The sequence below is a fragment of the Cydia fagiglandana genome, chromosome 7, assembly GCF_963556715.1.
Source record: "Cydia fagiglandana chromosome 7, ilCydFagi1.1, whole genome shotgun sequence".
NCBI lineage: Eukaryota > Metazoa > Arthropoda > Insecta > Lepidoptera > Tortricidae > Cydia > Cydia fagiglandana.
This window is the reverse complement of record NC_085938.1, coordinates 8,385,344-8,412,173: the sequence shown is the minus strand read 5'-3', so window position 1 is coordinate 8,412,173 and position 26,830 is coordinate 8,385,344. Positions and strand designations below refer to the sequence as shown.

The 26,830-nt window shown below is 37.0% G+C and overlaps 1 protein-coding gene across 2 annotated transcripts in view; it reads right to left on the bottom strand.

Annotated features, from left to right (window-relative positions):
* Positions 1-269: 269 nt before the first annotated feature.
* LOC134665825 (netrin receptor UNC5C-like) overlaps positions 270-26,830 on the bottom strand; it is a 65,528-nt gene continuing 38,967 nt past the window's right edge. Inside the window, exons 5-13 of one of the 2 annotated variants that reach the window (XM_063522819.1) lie at positions 22,948-23,026; positions 17,353-17,526; positions 16,722-16,772; positions 13,338-13,490; positions 5,116-5,253; positions 4,125-4,272; positions 3,596-3,717; positions 2,838-3,071; positions 270-2,405 (exon numbers count right to left, since the gene is read on the bottom strand). In XM_063522819.1, coding sequence (XP_063378889.1) covers positions 1,237-2,405; positions 2,838-3,071; positions 3,596-3,717; positions 4,125-4,272; positions 5,116-5,253; positions 13,338-13,490; positions 16,722-16,772; positions 17,353-17,526; positions 22,948-23,026 — 2,268 coding nt within the window. In that variant the 3' untranslated portion in view covers positions 270-1,236. The remainder of the gene's footprint in view (positions 2,406-2,837; positions 3,072-3,595; positions 3,718-4,124; positions 4,273-5,115; positions 5,254-13,337; positions 13,491-16,721; positions 16,773-17,352; positions 17,527-22,947; positions 23,027-26,830) is intronic. The other variant, XM_063522820.1, reaches the window with a different exon arrangement.

The window sequence follows — 26,830 nt, the reverse complement described above, 5'->3', positions numbered from 1 at the left end:
TAGCCTGGTGACAGACAGGCAGACAGAGGAGTCTTAGTAATAGGGTCTCGTTTTTACCCTTCGGGTACGGAACCCTAAAAACCATACCTGAAGGCCAATTCTTAGATTATAACAATTAGTATATTTTTTTAAATAAACGTCAGTTTGTTTTTAAATACTTAATTAGGTACTTTAAGTTCAATATTCAAACTTATTCTAATTTTATTATAATTATTATACCTACTGACCAGGGATGAAAGGAATGCCATTGTAAAATAAAACGAATAAAGTGCACAGTTAAACATAATTTATTTCATATTATTTTAAGTATCACAGATCCATTTATTTTAATAGTCATCACTTTAACAAAAATATAATAATATAGTCTACTTGTGGCATGTATCCAATTTACAAAACCATGGTTATTTCACTACCGTATGTTCGCGACACATGAAGTATGTACAATCTATTACTTATATACAGAAAGGGATGATCTAAGATTTTCCATTATAAAGTAGACCGAAAGCTAATAGCTCTTAAGTTCATTTTACAGTGACGAATTACTTCACCAGCCTTAAGATTCGAAGTATAAAGTACAGTGAGATACAATTTTAAGTAGTAAATGCAATCTGCTTAAGTCTTTGTAGTATTTAATAGGACGCTAAGCTATTTTTATTCAACAACAGTAAGCTCTGATAAGTTGCGTTAAGTTTAAAACTGCCAAAGTGCTGTGGCATCTGAGATTTGGCACATTTTGAATACTCAAGCGTCTAAAACAAAAAGCAAAGTAAATAAACTTGGCCATAAATAATTTTCCAATACAATAAACACCAAACACTTAAGAGTAAAAAATAACAAATGCCAATCTGAGGTTGGCAGTGTTTCTTTAAAAGATTTCGTAGGCACTATTATTGCTACTATATTAATATAATTTATTTTCCTCGCTTATCTTACAGCATAATAATGGTCTATACAAAATATACTACCACGATTTACAAACTTAGGCCGAGGCCAAGACTATTTCCACTAACATAACATTTAAACTACTCAGTAAATTACCAACATGTCATCCATATAAATCCTCTTGTCCATTCTAATGTACAACGCAGTATACAAACGTACGATACCTTCTAAACGAGCTTTAGCACAGAAACTACAAAGAACACCATTTATAACCAGCACTGCTTCTATAATAAGTTCCCTAAATGTCTTTGTCACTCTAGTTTACACCAAGTTATCGACCTTCCTTTAATGAATTCATAACCAGGAGGGTCTTCCTTGTAGCAAATCGGCGGCGTCGTGTCGTTCCATCTGTCGCAAGGCGGCGGCAAGAGCGGCTGTCGCTCCGGGACCCCGCTCTCGACATTCCCATAGCTCCAAAATTGTCTCCGTCGGAGAACTCTTCGTGGCGAACCACGTCGTGTAACGATCTACCCCGAGCCTTGCGGCTAAGGCCCGCCAGTCGTTGCCACGAGCGTTTGGTGGGTCTAGTATAGCACATAGTTGTCGCTTAACCCTCGCGCTCAATTTAAACGGGCCTTCGCCAGAGCATTCGTTAACTCCCGCCTCGCTAACTGTGACGTTTCTTTTAGCATCACCGTCCTCGCTTCTACACATACGAGCCTCTAAAAGATTTTCAGTTATGTTGAAACTACGCTGCGATTCAGCGCGGGGCGAACGACCGCGCGGCGACCGACTTCTCATGTCGTCAAGAGATATTCGGAATGTTTGTTTATAAGATGGGTTGGTTCTTTGACATGCAGAAATGCTAAAGTCTATGGAGTCGCAATCGTGAGTTCTTTCTAGTACAAAACTGCAGTGTAGAGCGTTGTAATTAGAACTCCAGACATGGTTGAATGGTATTTCTTGATAGCCTATACCTGGTTTGGCTTTCCAGCCAGGACTAACGTGTTCTAAATTTAAACAAAGATTGGAGCCGCCATCTTGGAATAGAAGTGTCTTAGTTCTTTCAAGAAGTACACCTCCTAACTTCTTCTCTTGTTCCTGACAATAGTATGGTGCACAAGGAGTGTCTTCAAATACGTACAATCTTATACTATACTCCGAACAGCTTTCATTAGGTGCTGCGGGAGCATAAACAGCTAACTGTAAAGCTTTGACTGCCTTACCATTAAAACTTTCACCTACTAACACGAAAGTTGACAGCATGTCTGTCACTAAGTATATCTTGTCGTTGTCAAGTTGCGTGAACACTGGGGTGTTTATGGTCTCTTGTCCGAGGCCAACGACTTTCTTCCATTGAGGTTGGGCGTTGTCTGTCTTGTTGTTGTGGTCTATGGCATAGAGGGCGAGGTTCCAGAAGCCGTGCTTGAGGCTAGCGCAGTGCGGAATCTGAAGGACGACCGGCTTGTTTAATTGCAGCCGCGGAGGCCCGCACTTAACTACTGGACTCAGTTGCGTGATACCTGCGGGGCAGAATTAACTGTGAGACTACGAATAGGATAGACACTAACAATAATTACAGTATTTTCTACGCCTCCTGTTCTAATATTGGGTTTTAGAACGAGATGGTGAACTTTAATGTGCTGCCTTCAGTATAAGAGTGTTATTTAAACTATGCTTCAGGCACTGAATTTATTTATAAAATACCAACTGTTTTTTTTTATTACAAGATGTGAAATGAAAATGTGCAAGGCAAGTTTCTTGCAACTATCAAAAATCATTTTTTAACAAATGTCTTAAAAGTTATTAGGCAAGTACACTATTGGAATTTAACATTTTATGTTACAAATTAACGTCACAAAGAACCACGCAATATGATGACGTTAATTTATATTCACTTTTTCATACATTTTTTCAGATCTATGCACTAAAATAAATGCAATATCCGTACTCACCTTTACCGAGTCTAGGCCTGTATCTATCGTCCCTCACGACAGCCACATACATTTGCTCCCTCCGGCCCCTACTAAGGGCATTCTCAGGAACCGATAGCGCTACTCCGGCGGCTGGCAGGGCCAATCTCGATCCAGAACTCGAAACGGACAACGATTGTGAGGTAGGCGAGTTTGACACGAGTTCCGCTAGTTGTAACGTCACTGATTCGTTCGCTGCATCGTACATAGAGCCCGCTAGAAAGAAATTTAAATATAAGACAGGAATTTTAGAGAGTGCTTTTTAGTTTAAGGCGATGCTGTTATGATGAAAATACAGCTCTTTAAATTTTGTAGAACTGGAATGTGCAGTTTTGCAAGGCAGGAGGCATTCAGTGTATTTTATAAGGGAAGCACACTACTTTTCTTTCTTGGATGAATATCTCTTCGAGGTGAATGTTAAGAATGAACTATTTGATGACTTAGATACAGTGCATCAGTTTAACGATAATTTTCTTGAAATTCAATGTATTTATTCTTATGTTTTAAACTTGTTTTTCTTATTAATTACATAGTTTGATCGACATAGTGAGTATAACTAGTGACTGCTTTTTTTGTGAGAAGATTAGTGTTGTGGCCGAAAGGGCCACGTCACCACCAAAGACGAAAAGGAAAGGAAATTTACAGAAATAAGGATAGAGAAAAGCAAGAATACAGAAGAGCAAAAAGAAAATTTAAACTTGATACGAGTATAAGTGCTCTATTTGGTTCAGGATACTTACAACTAGTGAAACAACTGGAAACGGAATGCTCTGATTCGCTGTACGGTTTGCTATCGTAGTCTTCGCTCTGACCCTTGGAGGACGCGCACGGGGTTATCTGGTGATCAACTGGTGAAGCATAGCTGTAGAAGTTACATGCAAGTTGTGAAACTGTTTATTTTTTTTGTATAATTTATTATATTTACTATCCTGTATATACTTCAGTATCTTCATTTTCTAGTATACACCGAGCTGCATACGAGTATGACCACTTCCTGAATTACTTAATCCGATTTATAATGTATCCATGCAATTTTGCAGCTCGCTGTAACTTTGTGAAATTTTTAATGTATTCGTTTTAAAGTTTTAACTATACGCCCGTTTATAAGATTAATAAAATCAAATAACTATCAAGTTTAAAGTATATGTTTTTATAAAAGAGCTACCTTTAATTCCGACGTTTCAGCCGAGTTGCATCAGCTGTGGTCACGGGAAGACAGTCTTGCCGTGACCACAGCTGTGTGTCCAAATATGTGTACAGAAGGTTTACCTGTTAGTTAGATGTGGGACATCGTAATGGTGTTCGGCTCTCGTGTCGGCCTGCGGGTGCTCGTATCTAGGAGGCCGGTGCTGCATCAGGTCAGGGGCCAGAGACAGGGATTGTTTCTCTACTGTTGGGTACATTTCCGGTTGGAAATCTGTTCGGTGAAGAAACCATTCCATTAATGACAAGGATGCTTTTCACAAACGATTAATTATCTATTAAAAGGATTTTATCGATACCTAATTAGTTATTGTTAAGGCAGGAAGTTTTATATGCACTACTTTATTCACTTTTCGACTAAGTTACGTTGGTAAGGTGCAACGCTAATTTTTATGCGTCACCTCTACTTCTCACCATGACTTAGCAATGAACATTTAATGCCATTACCGCCTGAGGTAAATATTTATGGGCATTCAATATTCTGTTCATGTTTTTTTGCTTACGAATCCGATACTAATAATAAAGAATGCTACTCATGAGTGCATAAACGCGGTCGCTTTTATTTATGATGTTTTAAAAATAGAACACTGCATTAAAGTCCAAAAAGTAAACTAACTACGGTACAGTACAGACTTATTTGTAAATTGATTCATTATGAAGTAGGCTCTATTCAATAATGATGTTCTGCGGTATTAATGTAACTTGTTTTTGTTTACTTGAGCTACTTGTATTCCAAAACACGCTGGTGAAGTATTGAAATTGGATGATAAAAACATAGGTTCACATGGGCTTGTTGGCGCCAACGCGTAACCAAATGTGGACTTAAGGCCAAATGTAGGTAAATCCACATAAAAGTATTTACAAGTAAAATATGTACCAATAAGTGGCAGTAATTTGAAATGTGTGGCATAAGCGCACAATGCAATAAATTACGATACTAGCTTAAAATTTCCATACAAATGAATTACACCTTTGTTTTCAACTGGACCACATTTCAACACTGACAGAGTTATAGCCGGGTATAATTGAAACAAGAACAATAAATATAAATCCTCACCTGTCCTGGTCATAGTATACAGTGAATGGTCTCTCGTTTTCTTCTGCAGCAGTTTGTAGACCACAGCCGCGCCGGCCAGGAATACCACCACGGCTACTGCAATGCCGATGTATAGTGGCACGTCGCTGTGCGCCGCAACTGGGGACAAAACGGAAGATTAGCAGGGAAAATAAAAGGACGGGTGCCAAGAATGTCGGGAATGGACGTGTTAGCGGCTTGGTTCTTTTTTATATGCAGATTTTACAAACAATATAAAACACCAACATTTTTTTTAATGTGATAGTCAGCAAACGAGCAGACGAGCCGCCTGATGGGAAGCGGTCATCGTCGCCCATGGACATAAGCAACATCACAGGAGCCACTTAAGCGTTGCCGACCGTTGAGAACCCTAAATAGTTAAATACCCGCTTCTTGAAGAATCCCATGTCCCATTTTTAATGATAATCGAAAAAGTTTGGTGTTTTCATAAAAGGGCTACTTTCGAGCTGTGTACAAAAATCGGCAGTCTAATAAGTAGAAGTAGGTATATTCAAATAAGAAATTTCTGAAAACATGTTTCTAAGAAGGTAAACATTCACTAAATAGCGCGGCAGCACTCTGCTAATGATGTAAACAACTCAATATTACTGTTGCTACGACTCACTCAAAACATTAGCCTTTATCCTATTCCAGCGTTTTGATTTACAGCTCATTTCACAACCACCGACGTTTCCCTCGGCCATTTGAAGACGCTTTCAACATCCAAACAAAGCGTAATAAATTACAAAGTAAGTTTTAGCTCCCATTTTCTGTCTCGCAAACTTTTATTAAGTGAGGGAACCATGATGTTGATGATTTAAAAAAAGGTATACCTACACGGTGGCCAGAAAATAAGTGCATTCCCGTTGCCAGGGAGGTTCTGGGGTTATACTGAGCAACTACTACTTTACTATGAAACCAACACCGAATACGCGAAAAAAAATTTACCTTCCCAGAGAAAATGGACCAGCCAAAATCTATGAAACAGTCCAAACCTTTTTTCGATTTCGGAGTTCGTCCCATTGTAAAAGTTGCTCAGTATAATCCCAAAACCTCCCTGGCAACGGGAATGCACTTATTTTTTGGCCACCCTGTATAAAGGTTTCTTGAAAACCACAATAATCACCTGGTTAATCCTAGTTTGACAAATATAAAAGTGCGAGTAAAGTTTTGGAGTGTCAATATAAATTTTGACGATGTGGAAGGAAAGATAATTTTCGTGTTTGTAGATGTAAATTTGTTTTCAAGCGTCGGAATGGAAGCGTACAAGTTTCTGGCAGCATGCCTTAATATTATTTATGTCATCGCGTCTTCAAGTTTACGATTGGGCTCGCGGCAGTTCGTTTTAACGAGTATTTTTTGTGTAATTTGTTGCCGTGAAAGGACCAGACTTTTAAAATGAAGGAATGCTTTTTATGGAGTGTTTTTTGGACACGTGGGAGACAGTGACAGTTAATAGAAGCGTCAAAGGGTTCCTAACAAGCTAAATTATAATTACCGTTTTATTTCAATAAGCTACTCTTTGGAAGGAAAAAAGAGTGAAGCATTTTACGGTTTTCAAAATGAGGCCAAATAAATACTTTATGAACATCCCTGATATAAATGAGTTTTAAACTTTTACCCTAAAGAATTATCTCCAACATTGCCGCGATACTAGTTGCTAATTTAATAAGGTCTTATATCCTTGGCCCTTTCTTACTTTAAATTTTATATTCTACGGTCAAGGCAAAAGGGATGCTAATTGCTTGGACTATAAATACAAGGAAGTCAGAATAAAGCCATCGCTCGATAACTCGATAACGATCTCGAATGTTGCCTGAGTAATTAAAAACGAGGCGACGGTGTGTTCCACATAGTTGTTTTTTATAGGCACTTGTTAATTTTATGAGCATAGCTTAGCTCTTTACCTTGCGGCATATTGGTCGTATGCACTTGTTAAGAGTATTGAACTTTTGCATTTTCACTTTTAGCTAGGCTTGTTTTTTTATGGTACTCACTATGCACAGTTTCTTCAAAAATACATTACATATTGTATTAAATACCTGTTTATTATGTGTCATTATTTTCACAGAGACAGAGTTAGGATTGAAAAAAGCGATACCTAAATATTGTGAAAATAAGCCGTATTGCACCATTGTTGATGTGTTTTAAAATGGAAAGCGGCGTCTAAACAGTACATTCTTTTGTCTGCGTTCTTGAACAGAAACATATCAAAACTGCGCAACTATTCAACTCCGTGCAGACAAGTTCCAACAGACTGTAATTCAAAGCCTTTGAAAGGTACCACTTGACTGGTTACATAAAGAACAAACTAAGCGAAGTTGCAAAGGGGAACTTTTTGCACCTGGCTGTGTAGGGCGTTTGCAGTTCGCTATAATTTGAACAATTTTAAAATGCTATTTGATGTTAAAAAGGTGATAAGTTGATTATTTTGATATGGAAGGGCGATAGGATTGAAATAGCCAATTATGTTACGCTTGTTTTTTTTTCAATTTTCAATTTGTATGAGGATACAGAAGTAATTATCAATGTTATCATAATCCAAAACAAACACATTTCGTGTTCTTTTGAAATTATTACATTACAAAGATATGTTACAAATTAATGGATGAGAAGGAAGGTAACTTTCGAGGATGGTCAAGTAAGTCCCTTATTGTAAGTTTTTTAAATACCATGAGTACCACGACGGTGTCAAGCAAGCGTGCGGACCGCTTGATGTTAAGCGACACCGCCGCAACCTAACGGCCCTATGGGATGGTGTAGCAAAATCTTATTTGAAAGAGGATTTAAATGTCGAATGTCAAAATATCCATCAAAGATTTTAATGATCGCAACAGGCTTGTTCCCTTTTCTCATGCTTTTATTTTTGACTCGTCACGTCAGCAGCTTCAAACCAAAACATCGTGTCATTACATCAACACGTCATGTTAGTTCATTATTTTTCCACATGAATAGTCGCGACGAAAGTCAGATTCTTGTATCGATCATACCAAAACCAATATGTGAGTATGTAGCTATCATTACCGGAGGTGGGCCCCGTGAATGATTTGTTGTGATCTCGTCGAGAGAACGCAGCGGGCGAGCTCGACTTGCATCCCGACGCCCCTTCAAACGCACCACGCCGCTATCACCTTTAGTACCTAAGCCTTTAGAGCGGCGTTTGCGTACTTGTTTTCGTCAACGTATTTAATTCTGCAAGGCCTCCTGCCGCGTTATGGGTAAAGCGACAAGGGTTTGTAAATTTCGATTGGATTTTGTATCTGCAATCTCACTGCAGTTCCGAATGTACGGCTGGCACTGACAAATGTTTACACTGCGTACAAATTTCGACGTTAATCCGATAAGCGTTTGAACGAATCGTAAATTAATTCCGCAACGTTTTACGCGGTTTAGGGACTGACGTCCGCAATGAAGTAGCGAATGATTTATCACGTTTCAAACTTTGGTTGGCATTAAACCGTATGGGACTTGGGAGTTGTTTATGGTTCAGATTGATTATCTATCAAATTATACGTGCGACGACGTGGCGGTAAGTATCTACCTACAAATCGTTGCTAAAATAATTTAAATTACGTATTTTGATAAAATTCTTGTTGCATTTGACTAAATAATAAATTAACTACGAATCAACGACCTTTATCAACAGAGTTACGCGTTTATTCCTTGATACATTCAAGAAATATTAATGATATAAAACCACTAGTTTCTTGTTTCAAAAGCTTTCATAAATTTAGTTCAATTAATCTTTCTTCTATTACAGCAAGTTATGACTGTAACCGAAGCTTAACTAAGTGTGCCCCAGATACGGCCGGCCGAGCCATGTACGTCAATTATCTCCGTATCAGCAATGGATCTAAATTAGCAATAACTCTTATGTTATTTCCATTGTTCGAATTTATTATCGTTTTGTTCGGGACGAATGTTAATTGTTAAAGGCGTTTAGTTACGTAAAATATAGGTACCTACTGTAGGTAGCGTTTCTTTGGTATGTTACCGTAAAACCACCCAACTAGGTATTGTTCAATACGAGAACTATGGACCAAAAGTTCAATAATTAAGTTTTAGTTTTAATCATTATTAAGTAATTATGTTCTTTTAGGTTCGATCAGGGTGGTTTTATGGTACATGGTGGTATGGTAAAAAATATGTATTTAACATTGAATTGCTGAGAAGAGAAAAGTAACGATTAATACAAAGGTATATTCGCGGGTATTTCAGACTGTTATAAAACTGAAAAACTAAGCCTGACTTAGGCTTCAATGTTTGGGTTAAAATAAGCTTATTTTGACAATATTAAGTCAGAATTCTAAGAACTTCTTACCTAGTGAAGTACATCAAACTAATAAGTATACAATTCACACTTCATACCAATGATTCATAGACTCCGTTCAATAAAAGCATTCTTTACTCAAAGAGGTACAAACAAAAACTAACCCTATTTCCTTAACAGACACTCCAACACTTCCCCAACGTAATTCGCTTCGCCTTAGCGTTGAATTAACACTCCAATGTTTAGGCAACAAAAGATGAAAAGCTGCTATAAAATTCAACCATTTCCCCTTTATACGCCAGCAATTAGGCTAATGAAGTACGGCGGTACGAATGAATGGTCCTAGCGTTCCCCGCATTCAAGTCTCACCTTTCATGTGGGTAATTTACTGATGGTCCACATTCTGTGCGAGGCTTGAATCAGTTCTAAGTAATGGTTTCGGGTTTGATGGTTTGAGGAATTTTCAGGCCGATAAGGAGTACGTGCTCTGTTTTGTGATCGGGAAATTACGTTGCTATAAATGGAATGCCATAAGAATGTTTACTTAAGTAGCTTTAACCCGCATACTTTTAGCGGTAGACTTTTATGTGTTCTTTCAAGTCGTCATAAAAGTGCAGTCAAATGTTCATTTAACGGAAACATTTGAATTCTACTGTAGTAGCGCCATTACTAGGCAGCGTTGCAGTAATATGTTTTTTGTTTATTTCCTTGATAGATTGCGTTGCTTTAGTTGCTTTAATGTTATAGTGATTAGGATGTTTAATCTGGCACTTACTTCTATTTTATTTATTAAGCAGATTGACATCGCCAGCTTCATGCTCCTATAACGCTGCATCAGTAATGCTTCTGCAGTCATGATCAGAAAATAACCTTGATATTTTTTTAATTAACCATGGGTAATAAACCCAACTTCATTGTACTCGTTATTTTACGGACCGGAAGTCCAGCTTTCCGGTACAAGTAGGTACCTATGAATAGGTATGGACCTATTTCAATTTTTTTTAATGTAGAATTTTTATGAAAACTTATTTTGTAGGTCATTTAATCAGCATCTAAATAAAATATACTTATTTCTATTACTTTTTAGCAAAATAAGACATGTATCACTTGCGCCGTACGTGTGTGGATCTATTAGTTTTACATGTAAAAAAATTACTGCGATATTGTTCTTGACTGATACTGATGGCAAAAAAAATTGTTTGATATAAACTTTTTTCTTCCTACTTACTTACTTCCGGGTATAATGTGTGTAGTATTCCTGCATATATTATCTATTATCTTATTAGAATAATATATAAAAAATTCGGGTAATTACAATTTACTGTTTTTCTCAACCGTATTTACTGGGCTATCGGTAATCATCACCAATCTTAACTTCTGAAGCACACACCCGCACAAAAAGTTACGAAACATCAGCCCTCGACGCAATTCCCTGAGCGATGATCCCAATAAATAATAATCAATCTAAAACAAGAGATAACCAAAGCCAATTTATAAGCAAATATGTCAGAGATTGCAGATTTATTTAGCGTGAAACCGAACGTGGTACGAGAAAGAAATTGTTGAGCAAACCAAACAACTGGCAAAGCTGCCTGGGGCTATTTATCAAATGCTCGATAAACAGACATAGGAAATTGAAATCGAGTCAACGGGGACCACGAAAATGATTTATTGCTATTATAAACAAAATAAGGATTGATCATTTTCCATTTGGGTATTGGATCGCGATTGCCGGGGGAACTGCAGCTTTCGCAATTATGGTAATGCCTTTAAATGTGTTTTAATCTTTTTGTCGATTATTGGTTGACAGAAAACATAATCAAAGTCATTATTTTTATGTCTAATTTTATGAATGTTTTGGTTTTCCTTCTTTACTAACTGATACTAAGATCAGGTACTTATTGGGCTTTCAGATATCATAATATTAAGGAATTCACCGATTTTAGGGCTAGAAATATAAAGGTGTCGGAAAAAATATACAAACGTATTCCCTTTACAAAATATTTTAAACGAAGGGCACGATAAAGCAAACAAACATTCCAAAATAATCACCAAAATGCGTACTGAAAATTTGGAAAGCAATAACTAAGCCATTACGCTATAGAACAACCTTTTAAGACTCGAAATTGTAAGTCAACATTCCGTAAGACCACCATAAAATTTTAGTCCCTCGTCTATATTTAGTCGATATGATACGACCCAGATGGTCATGGCTACCCGATTTTAGTATCTCTCGAATCTTTTAACGGGGCCAATTTACTCTGGTCCGTTCTTCTCTTTATACCTGAGGCTAAGAATATAAGATCGTTTGAATCGGAAGAAGGGTGGGCAGGTCATCTTACACTGGTAGGTTACAGGTAGAACCGATAGCCTGTTATAAAGCGAGCAGTCCGTGTAACATTTCATAGTTATGATCTCGCGCGGAAAAGGAAGTATATTTTTAGTTGCGTGGCATCTGGTTGTTGGAACTCTGGTGCATTTCATAGAAATGGCTTAATTAAGATACCCCTTGTGGAATAGTTTTGTAATGTCCTAGCATCCAAAATCGTAAAAGTTGTAATTCTTAACACCCATGTATCATTTTTTTTGTCTTAATGCGATGATAAAATATTTTGGCAGTTGACTCCGCCATTATTTATAAATGTTTTGTATATATGTGTGACATAAAACTGTCCAGCTTTTTAATTATTTAGGTGTTGGTATTTTTATATGATTTTGTGGTTGATTTATATTTATTTTCTTCGGGATGATAAATTACTGTATACTTTTTAATATTTCGCCCTTTTAAGATGTCATCCTTTATCGTTATGATTTAAATTACTTTTTTAATGGCTTTCTTCCTTTTAATGTGACAGGTGTGTTGAATGTTTACATTATATATGCTTTTACGAACAGTGTATTTTACGATTTTATTACGGTCGAACAGTGTGTGTACGTATATCTTATCGTAAGGTGTAACAGTCTTGTATAATCGCTTCACTTACGTTTTTTCGCAAGATTACGATTATATACACACAAATTATACCAATAAAGTTCAAGTTATTGTACTACTTGATTTTATCTTCATGCTCTTGGACTCGCTTACAACAATATTATTGTTATAGTGTGTAGTCGAAAAAAGAAAAGGTTCATAATTCGACTGTCTGCAATTAGTGTTGCACGCCAACTACTTACTGCGACTAGATAGATATCTAGTGAATGTCCTGTTCTTGTATTACCGCACTACTCTTTAACATCGCATACTCCATAACAGTATTCCCAAACGTCTGCATACTGCGATTGCGCGCTTGAACGAGGAATGTCCCCGACGCATGTGCGGCGGCAACTACAGTGCGCACCGCACACATACCCTAGTTCTTACCTACTTACTCCAACGTCTCCAACAAACGAGATAAGTACAGTACTCCACTCGAAGATGAACTTACTCCATCCTGAGCCCCATAATAGTGTCTTTTGGACACTCATATGATTTGACATATCGTGATATGGATATTAATCCAATACCATTAAGGGTTGTATTCAATCCTTCGAGCAACACCGGGAAGCAAAACGGCATTCGTACTACACCCTCTGCCGAAGCATACATAGATACAACTGACTGACTCAGTCGTACACAAAAAGAGATCGAGGTTTGCAAGATTTCGTTGCTTATCATGAACAGTGGTACAACTCAAAATGAAATGCTAGTGCATTTAATATTCTATCTTTTACTGGTAAGATTTAAAATCGAATGGCAATTCATTTTGTTTTGTATTCATTTTGTTTCATGATAAGCAACGATTTGTCTTTGACGTGTGTCATTTTCTATGTATTTGTGCCCACCCCCGCAAAAATGGCAGAAGGATTTGGAAGATATCGCTTGGGCTCCTCCCTTCCGACATGTCGGAAGCCGGCGTTGCTCGAAGATTCAGCCTCATAAACTTCTACTACTTACTCTCATGCACTCCGCAGTAGTCTCCCACGCAGTCAGCGTGCTGCACGTGCGCGCTGTTCAAACAAGGCGTGTCTCCAACGCACGCTCGGCGGCGCGTCTGCTGGCAGTCCGTGCCGCACACCGACCACTCCGACCAAGGGCCCCAGCGACCCGCTGTGGAAAATATGAAAATTAGCGATCTGCGATATTGGTGACATGTTTCCTATTTTACGCTATTTTATTTAACGGTGAAGGAACACATCGTGAGGAAACCAGTATCTCAATATTTAATTAAGGCCTTGTTTCTCCTCTGGGTGCCTAACCAAGGTGACAATCGCTTGCGTTACGATAACGAAAGGCTGTGTCTCTCTCTCTATCACTCTTCCATATTAGTGCAATACGTAGTGAAAGTTGCGTTTCGTTCACTACGGAGCGTAAACGATTGGCGTGTTGGCTATTATACGCTCCATTGGCTGGAAATTCAGATCACAGTTGCTCTCGTAAAAAAACTATTGCTTATGTCAAATGTCAATCCTTGGGATGAGGTTGCCAAGGTGAGCCATGCATGGCAAAATGTCGAGACGCGAGAAGAGGTATTATCGCTATTTGATTAGATAACAGTACGTTGTTTCTATTTTACTGTTTAATTTGAATAATTTGGTTAACGTGTCATTCGTAAAGAGCGGGAAATTGTCAAATTAATATTTTTTTTATAAAATCGTCTACTTAACGATTGTTCCAAACCTATCAACCATAAACCTACGCCTACGTTTTATCGTCCGAACAGACGAACACATTTAAAGGCAAATATTGTAGATTTCATCTCAAAACAGTAAGCTTTACAAACGGTTCAACATCATTTCCAATATCATTCTTACAACAATAGAAATAAGATTCAGTATTGATCCGCCAGCACTGCAGCAATTACCGCATCGTTTGCCGTTATTAATAGGATATCTAATAATTCAGAGCGTATACCCACGGCCAATCGACTCTATAAATTGAAATTAAAATACATCAGCCCGCCGTAACTGCCCTTACATACGAGTCGGGCATAAATCACCTGTATTTTTTTTTTCAAAAGAAATAATAGCGCTGGTGCTTATACTGGGTTAGTGTTTGGTCTAAACATTTTAGGTATTAGCGCTAATCGGTTCTCGTGGGTGGCGTGAGGATGACCAAACCACGACTGGAACTAGAGTCGACATAGACGACGACCACAAATATTTGTATCAATTAGGTGCATGTTATGTTTATGTATTTATGCATGACGTTAGGTATAACTGTGTTCATACTTGTACTCAATTATAGGTATTTAGCTTAAATGCTTTCATATCCTTTTTATTTATTTTTTACTAAAGTACCTGCATTTAAATTTTGGTAAAAATTAAGATATCGTTCACAGTAGGTATGTGATAGTATGGGAACTACAGGATGTACTTAGCTATTTCTTTAAAATGTACGTTTTCTAAATACTGTTGAACTGTTCTCGTTATGACGGATGTAACTATTTTGTTACTTGAAAAAACTTTTACATTTTTTGTTTTCCATGACTTCATTGAACTTAAAACTACACGACATAAAATACATCTAAATGTCAGACCGGACGTATATGTCGAAAGTAATCACTAACCTCAAAAATAGCTCCCCAAAATACCTAGCATTATTTATACCACTAACCGCTAAGTCTCATGACTTCCTCCCGCCAATTATTCACTCCCTGCGTGTGTGGGTGGAACCATACGCATATTAAACTACAACAGTGTGTAACATTTCTTATTAATTAATGCGCACACACATAAATCAGTCGAGGTTCGTTAGAGGAACAACGCGAAGGACTTTCACATTTTGTAAAACGTATTTTTTACTTTAACAACTTTTTATGGCTCGAAGTAAGTTAATAAATTGTATGTAATTGCGTCCCACTGACGGGTCCATACGAATTTTAAGAAAGCATTTTGTAGGAAGTCGTTTTGGAGACGTTCACGAGATAAAACGGGTAAATTATGTAATATCGCTTCATATGCTTTCAGAGAGGAAATTTAAAACAATGTGGCAGATGTGCGAGGATAAAAACGTATGAAAAATTGTAATGGTACCATAATATCTGCAAATCGCACCTCATATACGAGAGTGCGTTACAAATTTGCTCGTATATAATCCAGTATATTCTCTTTTAGGAAGCCCGTATTTGCATATCTCTCACAAGTGTTTTTGTCACGAATTACTGGCAGGTGACAATAATACAGATATCATTACTGGTTTTATTTCAAGAAAATAAAAGTATATAAGGAATAATATTGGTATCGACTCCACAATAGTTTTGCGTTGGTCACTTTCTTCAGTGTCTAATACACATAATTCAATCCTATTTATAAAAAGAAATCTGTACCAGTAGGTACAGATTACTACTACTACTACTACTACTACTAAAAAGTACTATTTAAAAAGCATAAAAACACGCATAGGAAAAGTTTCCTCATACAATAAATTTTAAAAGTAAAACTTTGCATGGAAAACTCGAAATATTTCCTTAACAAACACAACTCTCTTCCATATGAGTAAATAAAATTCTTTAATAAAATTCCAGCTCATCATAATTATTCAACTCTTTGATGTGAAGTGCATTAATAAAATGGTCAGACTGAAACGGCTACAGTGAAGACCGCCAAAGAGGAACAGACATGTGTAACCAATTAACTGAACAATAATCCTGAGTTGGAGTTTAACATCTCTTGATTGGATTTTATTGTCTACCCGGTTGGTCTATTTTATTAATCCGTAACACAAGGTTGAGTTTATTTATAAACAAAAGAATCCGGATCCTAAGTCTAATTTATTAATCAATCATGTTTATTTCAGTTTGATCAGTAAAAACAACATGATAAGTTATTCATTTATTAATCGAATCAAATAAGGACTTCTTTCAATTGATTGGATCCTTACAACTCGTGTTCGACATTTCCGTTACACATTTAACCAACTCAAATAATAAAAGCATGAATAATCAAACGAACTATGACTCATAAGACTCCATAATGCCAACATCCTCAAAACATCATGTCAATCTACACTACCGCATGCGACTTGTCAGAAACGCGGTAAAATTCGTCGCCCTCATATAACTGCTATGAAGTACTAAGCCTTTGATGTGACCGGACTGAGTACTCGACTTTATGTTGTAGGAATAAAAGGTTTTTTTAGTTTAGATCTAAGATATGACTAAAATGGTCGTTATGATTCGTAATGAAAGGATTTAGGCACGCGCCCTTTGTTTTTATTGTTCGATGCGTCGTTGTTTAACTGGTGTTTTAATTTAAACGAGGCTATAAAAGCGGAAAGTTAAATGGTCAGGTTCATGTCACGCATGTTTTTGAACTCTAGTTTATCGACTTAGGTACTTACCGATCAATAATTGTTGTGAGTTATCATACGCTTGCAGATCCATATATCCATCTTCATTGGCAGCATTAAACACATTAAATTTAGTAATTGTAGCATTTCAGGTGATGTAACAACTTTAGTCGTCTAAGTGTGGTTGGAGTTTAATTTACCTTGAGCTTGAGCTTACCTGGGACTGACGTAAACCTGCATTAATTAAGTTTACGGTAGTAGTGGAAGCTTGTCACTCAAGCCGAATTTAAAGCAACTTTGACAGTAACTTAACGAATGAGTTAAATTTAATACATACTTATTTAAGGTTTGTATTGGTACAAGCTAGTAAAAACATCATACATTAACATATCATACACTTTTGGGCCATTATAAAACTATAATAAAAAAGTTAAAATATTGAAATCTTATTTAGGGTTTGCGTTAAAGTTCCATTCACTTGTTGCAACCGGGCTAGCACATGATTGGCTCGACAGTATCTCGCGGCAAGATAGACTACCCTACCTTTTATTAACATAAAAAAAGACGGGTCTATATCGCCGCGAGATACTGTCGCGCCAATCATGTGCTTGGCCTGCATTAATACTTAATCCTCATTTTCTAGATAACGCACTGGAGACACATTTTGGCGTAGTCTACTTACCGCTTGGACATGATACGCAATCCGGCGTCCTCTGCACTGCTTGTCCTTGGCATGGCGCGCCGCCATTCAGGGGGTGTGGTTCCGTGCAACTGCGGGTCCTGCGCTGGCCGCCGGCGGCGCGCCCGTTGCAGCGGCACTGGGTCCAGGGGCCCCAGGGACTCCAACCACCGTTCACTGTAGAAAAGAACTTTGTTAGAACTCATTAAATCAAAACTTCCCATTTTTTCGTCCACAAATCGTATGTGGTGGGAAGAAAGATCTGTGCCCATCGAAGAATTTTTTCAGAGAATCGCGACGGTCCATTTAGTAAAGGGTTACAATGTGTTCCTTTTAAGATCAACCGGATCCCCAAGATTTGAACGTTTTAGTATTGAAACGCTGCAGAACACGTTCATAATAACTAATGTTTTGTTTAATCCATCATCACAATTTGCTTGGGTCTCGTCTAGATGTGTTAATAGATGGATGGATGATAAGCAACTATGCATGCCAGATGTGGTGTTCTGCTATGCTCATATTAATTAAGTGAAAATTGCGAACCTACATTATAATAGCGTATAGGAAGTTAAGTTTCTCAATATAAGATTAAATCTGTTCGACAGATATATCTTAAAATAACCGTCATGCTTCCAAATTTGAATAACAAATTAACTAAGCGATTATATGTTTTATACTAATGATAATAATTCCCAGCGAAATATATCATCACAATGAACTCCTTTTTTTGCTCTACAACCATTAATCAGTCGGAAGCTTTTTTCTATCTGATCTCCATCAATGCAAGGCGAAACCTTTTAATGGGCGATATCCCTCGAAAAAATCCAAAGCGATTCTAATACGAAAAACTAGCCATTCTCGGGTATCTCTTTCCGCAAATCGGTTGCATGCTGGTTGGGGCACGCGAGTTTGCGTGTCGTTGTAGGCTAACTAACCGCGACAGCCTTCCTAGAACCTCATTTCGAGAATAGGTGATGTTGACCACCGCGGCTGTTCGCTAATTGGGAGGGTCACTTTAGTTTGTCTTTGTTGGATAATTGGGTTAAAATATATAATGTACAACTGTTATTCTTAACAAAATAAATGTTTATCGGATGTCCGGTTATGGTGGTTACTTTGTTAAGATAATGTAGCCCGAAGTACAAAGGCATAATACATACATCGGAGACTATGTCAGGATCAAACTTCCCGGCCCAGTAGGTACAAGTAAAGTATAAGCTATTGTTTTATGATAAAGGCAGTGATACTAGTTTTAATTTGTTTGTAATTTTAATTACAATAAAGCTTCAAAAATAAAGTGTTGTTTAGCTAGGTATCAAACTTAAATTATTCAATAGCTTAGATAGTGAATACGTATGCCTATTTGCAAATGCGAATATAAAAAAGAATGCATGTAACTGCTTTAGATACTACTTACTGTACGGATATGATGTTCGTTCTTGTCTACGTGACAGCGTGATAAAACGGTGTCCGTCACTTTCTATCCCACGGTGTTAAAAATTGACAGCTATTTTATCACGTGGATAAGGATGGATAAATCCATCCATATTACGCCGGCTGGTGAAAGTACGTATTTTAAAAAGAATGGTTCAAGAATGCATCAAAATAATATCTCCATATTTTCGCTCATGCTCTCACTTAATATGCGACACTCTTTGTTACTCCCACTAAGTGCTTCACGCCATTATTCTTCAAGCGACAAATGCATCACTAAACTCACTATAATGAAGCGTCATTACACTCATTCGTTTAACGGTATTCTTCGCCATATGTTGCCTAAATTGTCCCGAATACAAGTTCCACGGCAACCCTTTTTTGTAATGTGATGGTAATGGAGGTACAAGAATGTTGTTTAAATTTGAAACGTAAAAATATTGAGAATTGAAGCTTGTTTTTTTACTACCACTGATTCTCCATCCTTTACCAATAGCAAATTAAATCGCTAATTGCTAATTTATAATCTATTATATTTGATTACTATATGAAGGTAGTTTTATAATTTATTGTTTTATTATTAGGTACATAATACATATTAGTATCTTAAAGGCCGGCAACGCGCTTGCAACCCTTCTGGTGTTGCGGGTGTCCATGGGCGGCGGTAATCGCTTACCATCAAGTGATCCGTCTACTCGTTTGCCTCCTATTTCATAAAAAAAAGGAATATTTTGTTAACAATGAAAAAATTAAGCTAGATACTTAATATTTGTAAAGTAAGTAATGAACTCCTGCTGTTAACATATGGGTTATTTATTTCCCCTAAACTTAGTTTAATAGCGTATCAGTAAAATTCCCTAATTTGCTTTGGTTAGTATTTTATCGAAACAGCTTTCATCCAAATTGTTTCAGACCACCCGTGGTTAATCATTCTCGCGTTGGATTCCCAATAAAAATTGATTGCCCTTAGGGCCCTTACGCACTTGCGGTTAACCGCGGGGGCGGCTGGCCGCGCGGCCAGCCGCTTTTGCAATTTAATATGTAACCGCTTGTGATCGTACGCACTTAACCGCCACAAAATTTCAACCGCGGCGGTTGAATGAAGAGCTGCGGCCCGCTTCGCGGCTGGCCGCCAACTTGTCTATACGCACTGGCGGTTCAGGGTGCGGCGAGCCGCCGATGAGTTTGTAGCCGACGTATCCGTCCACTACAATATTATTTAGCATGTAGATATATAATAATTTATTAGTCATTAAAATAAAATACGTAGATTATTTTTTATAGTAAAGCAAGAAAATAACAGTTCGGGTTGGATACAATAACGAAATTTAATATCTTGTCCTTTGACGGTGTCATATAAAACTGAGTAATTCTTCAAACGACGAGACACTCATTCTAACATAGCGGAAAAAATTATCTTCGTGCTTCTTCAATTCTTGAAAACAGCTTGCGAACTGGCCAAATTCGTTGCGTGTTTCTAGTAAAAGATGAATCCAGTATCTTTTTTTATTTTTCTTTTGTTGTTTTAGGTAGTACAAATATATAACACAAGCTACCTCAACAGTGTCCATTTTATTAATGGACCAAAGACGTCGAGCGGTCCAGCCGCTTAACGCGGTTTCATCGCGGCTGGCCGCCATGGCGGCCAGCCGCTAAATCAACCGCGTCAGGCGGCTGGCCGCTCAATCGAACCGCCTAAGCGGCCAGCCGCAAGTGCGTAAGGGCCCTTAGAGAATTCGGCTCCGCTATTAACTTATTAAAGTACTGTTAATATTAATTTGCTGTCTACAAGTTTAAATTAAGTTGGGAAAGGCTAGTAATTATGGGCGGTTGTTTTGAGTTATGACTTATGAACATGTTGATTGAAATTAGTGGAAATAGTAGCTTCTCACTGTACAACTCCAAAATTACTTCGTTAAAAATTCCTCTTCGTGATATGTATATCTATCTGTCTAAATTTAGGGTCCACAAAAACACCATACATTGCCCAAGACTGCTCTATAGAGCTATCACTTATAAAACTCATATAATTCTATAAAACTCATATCGAACCGCCTAAGCGGCCAGCCGCAAGTGCGTAAGGGCCCTAAAAGAAGATGCAAGCTTGGACAAAAGCGATAACAATTTTCAACATGTTAATAAACTAACGGTACAGATTTAGAAATTTCCTCGCGTCATTAAAGTTTTTAAGTTATCACTTGAACACAAAGAAGCATCTTCAGAGGAATGCTATCTTGGAGATAGAAGATAATTCCTACAATAGCGTGACACCGCTAACACGCATGGCCACTATTAAATAATAGTGTGAAGTAAGTATTGTTCAGCACGCCCACCAGTAATAAAAGGTGATATGTAAGGCAATAGCGGTGGAATTGGTTTTTGGGAATTGCTTCCTGGCTTAAAGGAGAAAAAACAACGTAGTTTATTTTTGGTAATGGTTTAAAGAGTTTCTATGTTCTATTGGTTATGAAGAGGGTTACCTAATACCTACTCTCGAATTCATACATAAATAGATTTTAGTACCCAGTTAATAGTGTTAGTAATAAGCAAATAAGGGTAAGTGTTATCATAATAATTGGGGCAGATAAATTATAAAGAGTTGAGGCTACACGAATGCATATACCGGGTGTGGCCTGTAACACGAGCAAAAAATTAAAACATAGATTGTACTCCTGACACAACACTTCGCAATACATTGCGTAGGAACAAATAGTAGAATTGTATTAGGACGTACAAAGTTGCGGATTCCATACCCAGGGAAATAACAATCCTCACGGCATCGGCACACATACACAATAGGTACCTATATTACGCGACAATGTGTATTGCCCAATTCACATGTTAGTACAGACGTAACAAAGGGAGCTCTGTCCCTCTAATAAACGTAATTGCTCCCCGAATAGCGGGAATAACTATTCCAATTAGTATCTTAAATATATGTATGTTTCGAAGTTATAGGTAAGTTTGCACGGAGAAATTGAGGTTCAGTTTATAATCCACCGGATTCCGAAGGATGCCTAAGCTAGGACGAAACCGCAATAGGATTTAGAAGCTGAAGTGCTATTGATCATGGTCGGGTAATGGTGAAGCTAGCTAAATTCTTAATACATATTAATTCGTGAAGGTATCGTTAGTACAATAAGTTGGTAAACTGTTAGTTTACCTACACATCTTAGTCAACAAAACAATTTTGGAAATACATATTATTTTCTTCATTTAATGAAAATAAAACATGAAATACGCTGCGACGCTGATAAACTAATTATGAATTCAAATGTATAATAAAGAAATAGCTTTATTTCTGTACTTGCATGTTAGTCTTGATGGTGCGAAGGGACATTACAACGCTGCACGATATATCTGTTATTACCACACAAAACAGCACACGACCAATAATTTTAGCCTTAATGATATAAAACAAGGATTCGGACGTGTAAAGTCAGAGGTGCTGATTGCAATCAGTTAGGCAGGCGCCATATTTCCGAGATGGCGTGGGCGCGTCCCTAATGACTCTCCCATGCGCCAGCGCAAGCATCAGTGCAATAATTGTACGGCGCATGCCCTTTTGATCTCGCTGAAGTAAAGATAGTTATTACGTACAAGGAGGGTGAAATGAGCGTTAAACTCCATCGGAAATGGTTGTCTGATGAATTATGTGAGGTGTAGAACGTGTTCGATGTCTTGTTAGGTAAAGCGTATTAAATCGTTGGAAAATTAGCGGGCAATTTTGTTATTAATCCTTTGATCGGTGCCGGTGGATCCGATGTCGGTGGATACGAATTGAATTCTGTTTTATGTTTTGCTGAGCATTTGCAGGGTTCAATTTAATCTGTAGGAGTAAACATAAAAACATCCGAAGAGTTTGTAGCCCTATTACTAAGAACTTCCCTTAACACACATTTTTTATCAGAATATGTACTTATCACCTAACCGGTTTTAATAAGAAAACACCCAACCAACCAACACAAAATTCTTCATTAATATATTAACGCCTATTATCAAAACAAAGACGTCGTATTATATTGCCAACAACTGTTATTCTTGTGGCCACTTACACTCATTCACATGTGCTACTATTTCGACGTCTGAATTTAATGAATGGGGCACTGAAGTGTCACCATGTGGGCTTAGTTTGAGTGTCAAGGGAAGTAAAAAAAATCTTACCGTAGACGGTTAGAAGTGCTGGTTCCGAAATTCTTTTGCCCGCGATATTTTCGGCCACGCAGCTGTAGTTCGCCATGTCCTGTTGACAATATGTAAAGTTAATTTAGTAAGCGTATTAAAATAGGCATGGATGTAAATAGGAACTAACATGTATTCAAATGAATATTCAGTGAAAAATTGAAACTGAGAACAATGCGCATAAAATTACAAGGAACAAATGTTGAAACAGAAATTCAGTGCGCAAAATCCTTTTAGCAGAAACTGACAAAACCTGTGTTAAAATTACAAAGGACAAGCATTTCAGCAACGCGTGATTATATTAACTATTTATTTGCTCAACCTTATATTTGGATTACGAATCATCATGGCGAAATCAACCTTTTCGAATTAGGTATAGAGTTCAAATTACAGAGCAACACAAAATACACAGATGAGGTTTAGTAAGTAAGCGGTGTACTTATTAATTAAGAAGAGCACTTCCGACACCTTTGCGTACTCATATAACGTTACGTACAATGCGACATCGCCTGCAATTTATCCATGTCTGCACGCGTTTGCTAATTAGCAAGCCGGTTCAACGGAAACCGGAGATGGAATGAATTATTTGCGGTGCTGTCGTTCGTGGGTGGTTCTGGTTAGGGTTTAGGCGGATATTTTGGATATGAAACGACATTTATGTTTAGAGATGATGCGCTATTAGCATTTACAAGCTTTTTGTTTATTTTATATTTGTAACTATTAGGAGTAAAATTGCCTTACTGTAAAATCTCAAAGCAAAGCTATTGGACCTTTACTACCTTTAGGCACGCTAGTAAAACTGTTATTTACGACCACCGTGTTCAAACAAGTAATTCTTGGAAGACTATTAAGTTAAATATCACAATTATCACTTAAACTTTTACTACACATGTAACGACTAGGTAGGTACAGTCAGCTGCAGAGATAGTTGACCCGGTGACCCCTCTGCAAATAAATTCTATGTAGGTATTCTATATAGGGGGGTCAATTATGGGGGGGGGGGCAGATAACTGTACAGCTGTACACTTATTATTAACCTCTATTATGATAAAGTTATTGCTGAAAACTGCTCTTCATATATTAAGTAGTCATGTAATAATAAATATTAACAGCAAGTAAACATTGCCAAAGTTATATTAAGCCACGTGTAATTTCTACACAATAATTCTTTGTGTAAATTGTGGTATAAATCTGTCATATGAATTTATGGCAACAGTTAACATAATTCAGAGCATTAAACACGTTTATCGTTTTCATGCAAAGTAATTGGCAGTCAATCTTCATTGGTTGTATTTGCAAGCGTCAATCTTCATTTTGTCTTTATTTTAAAGTCTAATTCCTTTGCAATAACAATGAATTTTTCATGAAAATAAAATTTGAGTTGATAAACTTCATTGAGCTCTTTAGTTAGATTCAACATAAGCTTATTAAAAGCTCTTTATTAATGAAATGTGCATTATATAATTATATTAAACACCTACTTACCAAAAAAACAATATTTTAAATAACAACAAAAAAAGCAATTTATTCATGAACAACTTGTAAAATTTATCATCGTCGAGTATTTATTGCAACTGACAATCATCTTCACTTGCAATGGATTCTGCTATCAATCCCAACCGGGGCAACATTAACCAACTCCGACTTAGCGTTAACAATCGTCACCATCTCGCACTTTATTTGTTTACCCTCTGTTTATTCGTTTGTTTATTTCATGTTTATTTCAAAGTGAGTCCAACTAATTAGTCGAGCGGCACGGACATTTATTAATTGCAACACAAGTCTCCGTCTGCCGTTTTGTTGCGTTCCTCTGCGCGGTGTTGTCTTTCAAAGCCCTGATGAAAGTGGTGGGATATTTTATTCATGCTGGAGCTAAGCTATGTGATTACGTTGCAACACTGCGGCATTATCTCGTTAGTGAATTGCTTTGCTGAATTATAAAGCCGTAAAGCATGTAGTGAGATAATTTGTTGATGATTGTTGTAGTCCTATGTTTCGTTTAAGGAATTTACGCTAATCAAGATAAATTCACGGAATAATACAACAACACAAAGTTGTTTCGATACAAAGTCATGTCAAATATATGTTTTGATACACGCTTTCATTGACTATCCTGTCCTGTCTAATGAACCCTCAATTCCTAACATTTTATCCTCGAAGAGTTCCTTATGAAACTAAGACGAAATTACCTACAGTGCATGCAGCTGAATAAAACACCAAGAAGTGGTTGAAATTTAAAGTAAGTAAAATATTTATAATCAAATAAATACATATATATCAAACTAGACATAACCTTCAGCAATGAAGACGTCGAATAAGAAGAAGAAATATATATATTTATGGCTCCACTTTACAAGACAACTGTAATAATCATTTTGCACTCCTCACTATAAGATACAATTTCAGAATCAAACAATTGATTAAAGACAGAGTGAAATAAATTTACCAGATGTAAGCTAAGTTAAAGCGTGTTAAAATGAATGAAAAGAAACAATGTTTTTGGAGACGCAAGCAACACGTTTGTTATCTTGATTGTTGCTACTTATAATCCAGTAACTTTGTCGAATTTTGTAACCTGGCTATTTTGCGTCAAATCCGGTAGTTCTGATTTTTTGCAGGCTTGTTTATGATGTTGGCCCAATGAATAATCCAAGTTTGTGACCTCGAGCGCCGAACGCAACTTTGTCAAAAATCGAATAAACCGCATTTTTTTTTAGATTTCGGCGATTATAACCCTAAGAACTAGTTTTTGGTAGTAACTTCCTAGGGCGTTTTTAAAGTAGACTACCACGTTCTACAAAATATTTATTTTCAATCAAAAAACATTTTTTTTTGATACTATACTAAAAACTCATACATTTTTTTGGAATATAAATATTTTGTAGAGCGTGGCGGTGATGAATTTCATATAAATTACCTACCTAACCCTTATATTATAGCTAAGAACTGATGTAAAATTATGAAATTTTAAAAGGCTTTATCTCGGAAAATATTAGATGTACAGAGACAATTATAGTGTCTTATTGTAGCAAATTTAGTCTACTTTAAAAACGCCCTAGGAAGTTACTACCAAAAACTAGTATTTAGGGTTATAATCGCCGAAATCTAAAAAAAAATGCGGTTTATTCGATTTTTGACAAAGTTGCGTTCGGCGCTCGAGGTCACAAACTTGGATTATTCATTGGGCCAACATCATAAACATGCCTGCAAAAAATCAGAACTACCGGATTTGACGCAAACGTAAAATGTATAATTTTACTGTATTACTATGAAAAGCAAGATTTTTATATAAATCTGTGTCCCTAGTGAAAAAAGGTATAAGTCTCGGGCAGCGCAGTTGTAAATGGGTATAAGTTCCAAGTAACACATGTGCCCTTTTACTCCTAAGCTGCGTGAGACTTGTACCCTTTTTCACTAGGGCCACAGAAATGTTGCTATTAATTATAACTACTAAGCAGGTTAAAATAAGTTCGATCAGGGACTTGGCATACCCAATACCTTTTACCATAAAACACTAATGCATACAACTGAAAATAGTACATGTAGGGTCGTATAAAAATGCGCGACTAAACATTAAGACTGCATCGAGCAAAATCAGCGAAAAAGGCAGTCACCGTTTAGTCGCTAACGTTCACATCTCTTGATAAAAAAAAATTATAATAAATGTCATTATTATCCCAAAGAGTGTGTTTACAACGAATCACCCTTGAAAATCTGAAATATTTTACAATATAATAAATACACTTATGCAAAGTTGTACCTAAAACGAGATGAACGAGTGTCAGCGTTTAGTAAAATTTGTATAAAAAAATCGATGCTCATGCTATAAAATCGAGTGATTTCGAAAGCCAGATAACTGGACTAC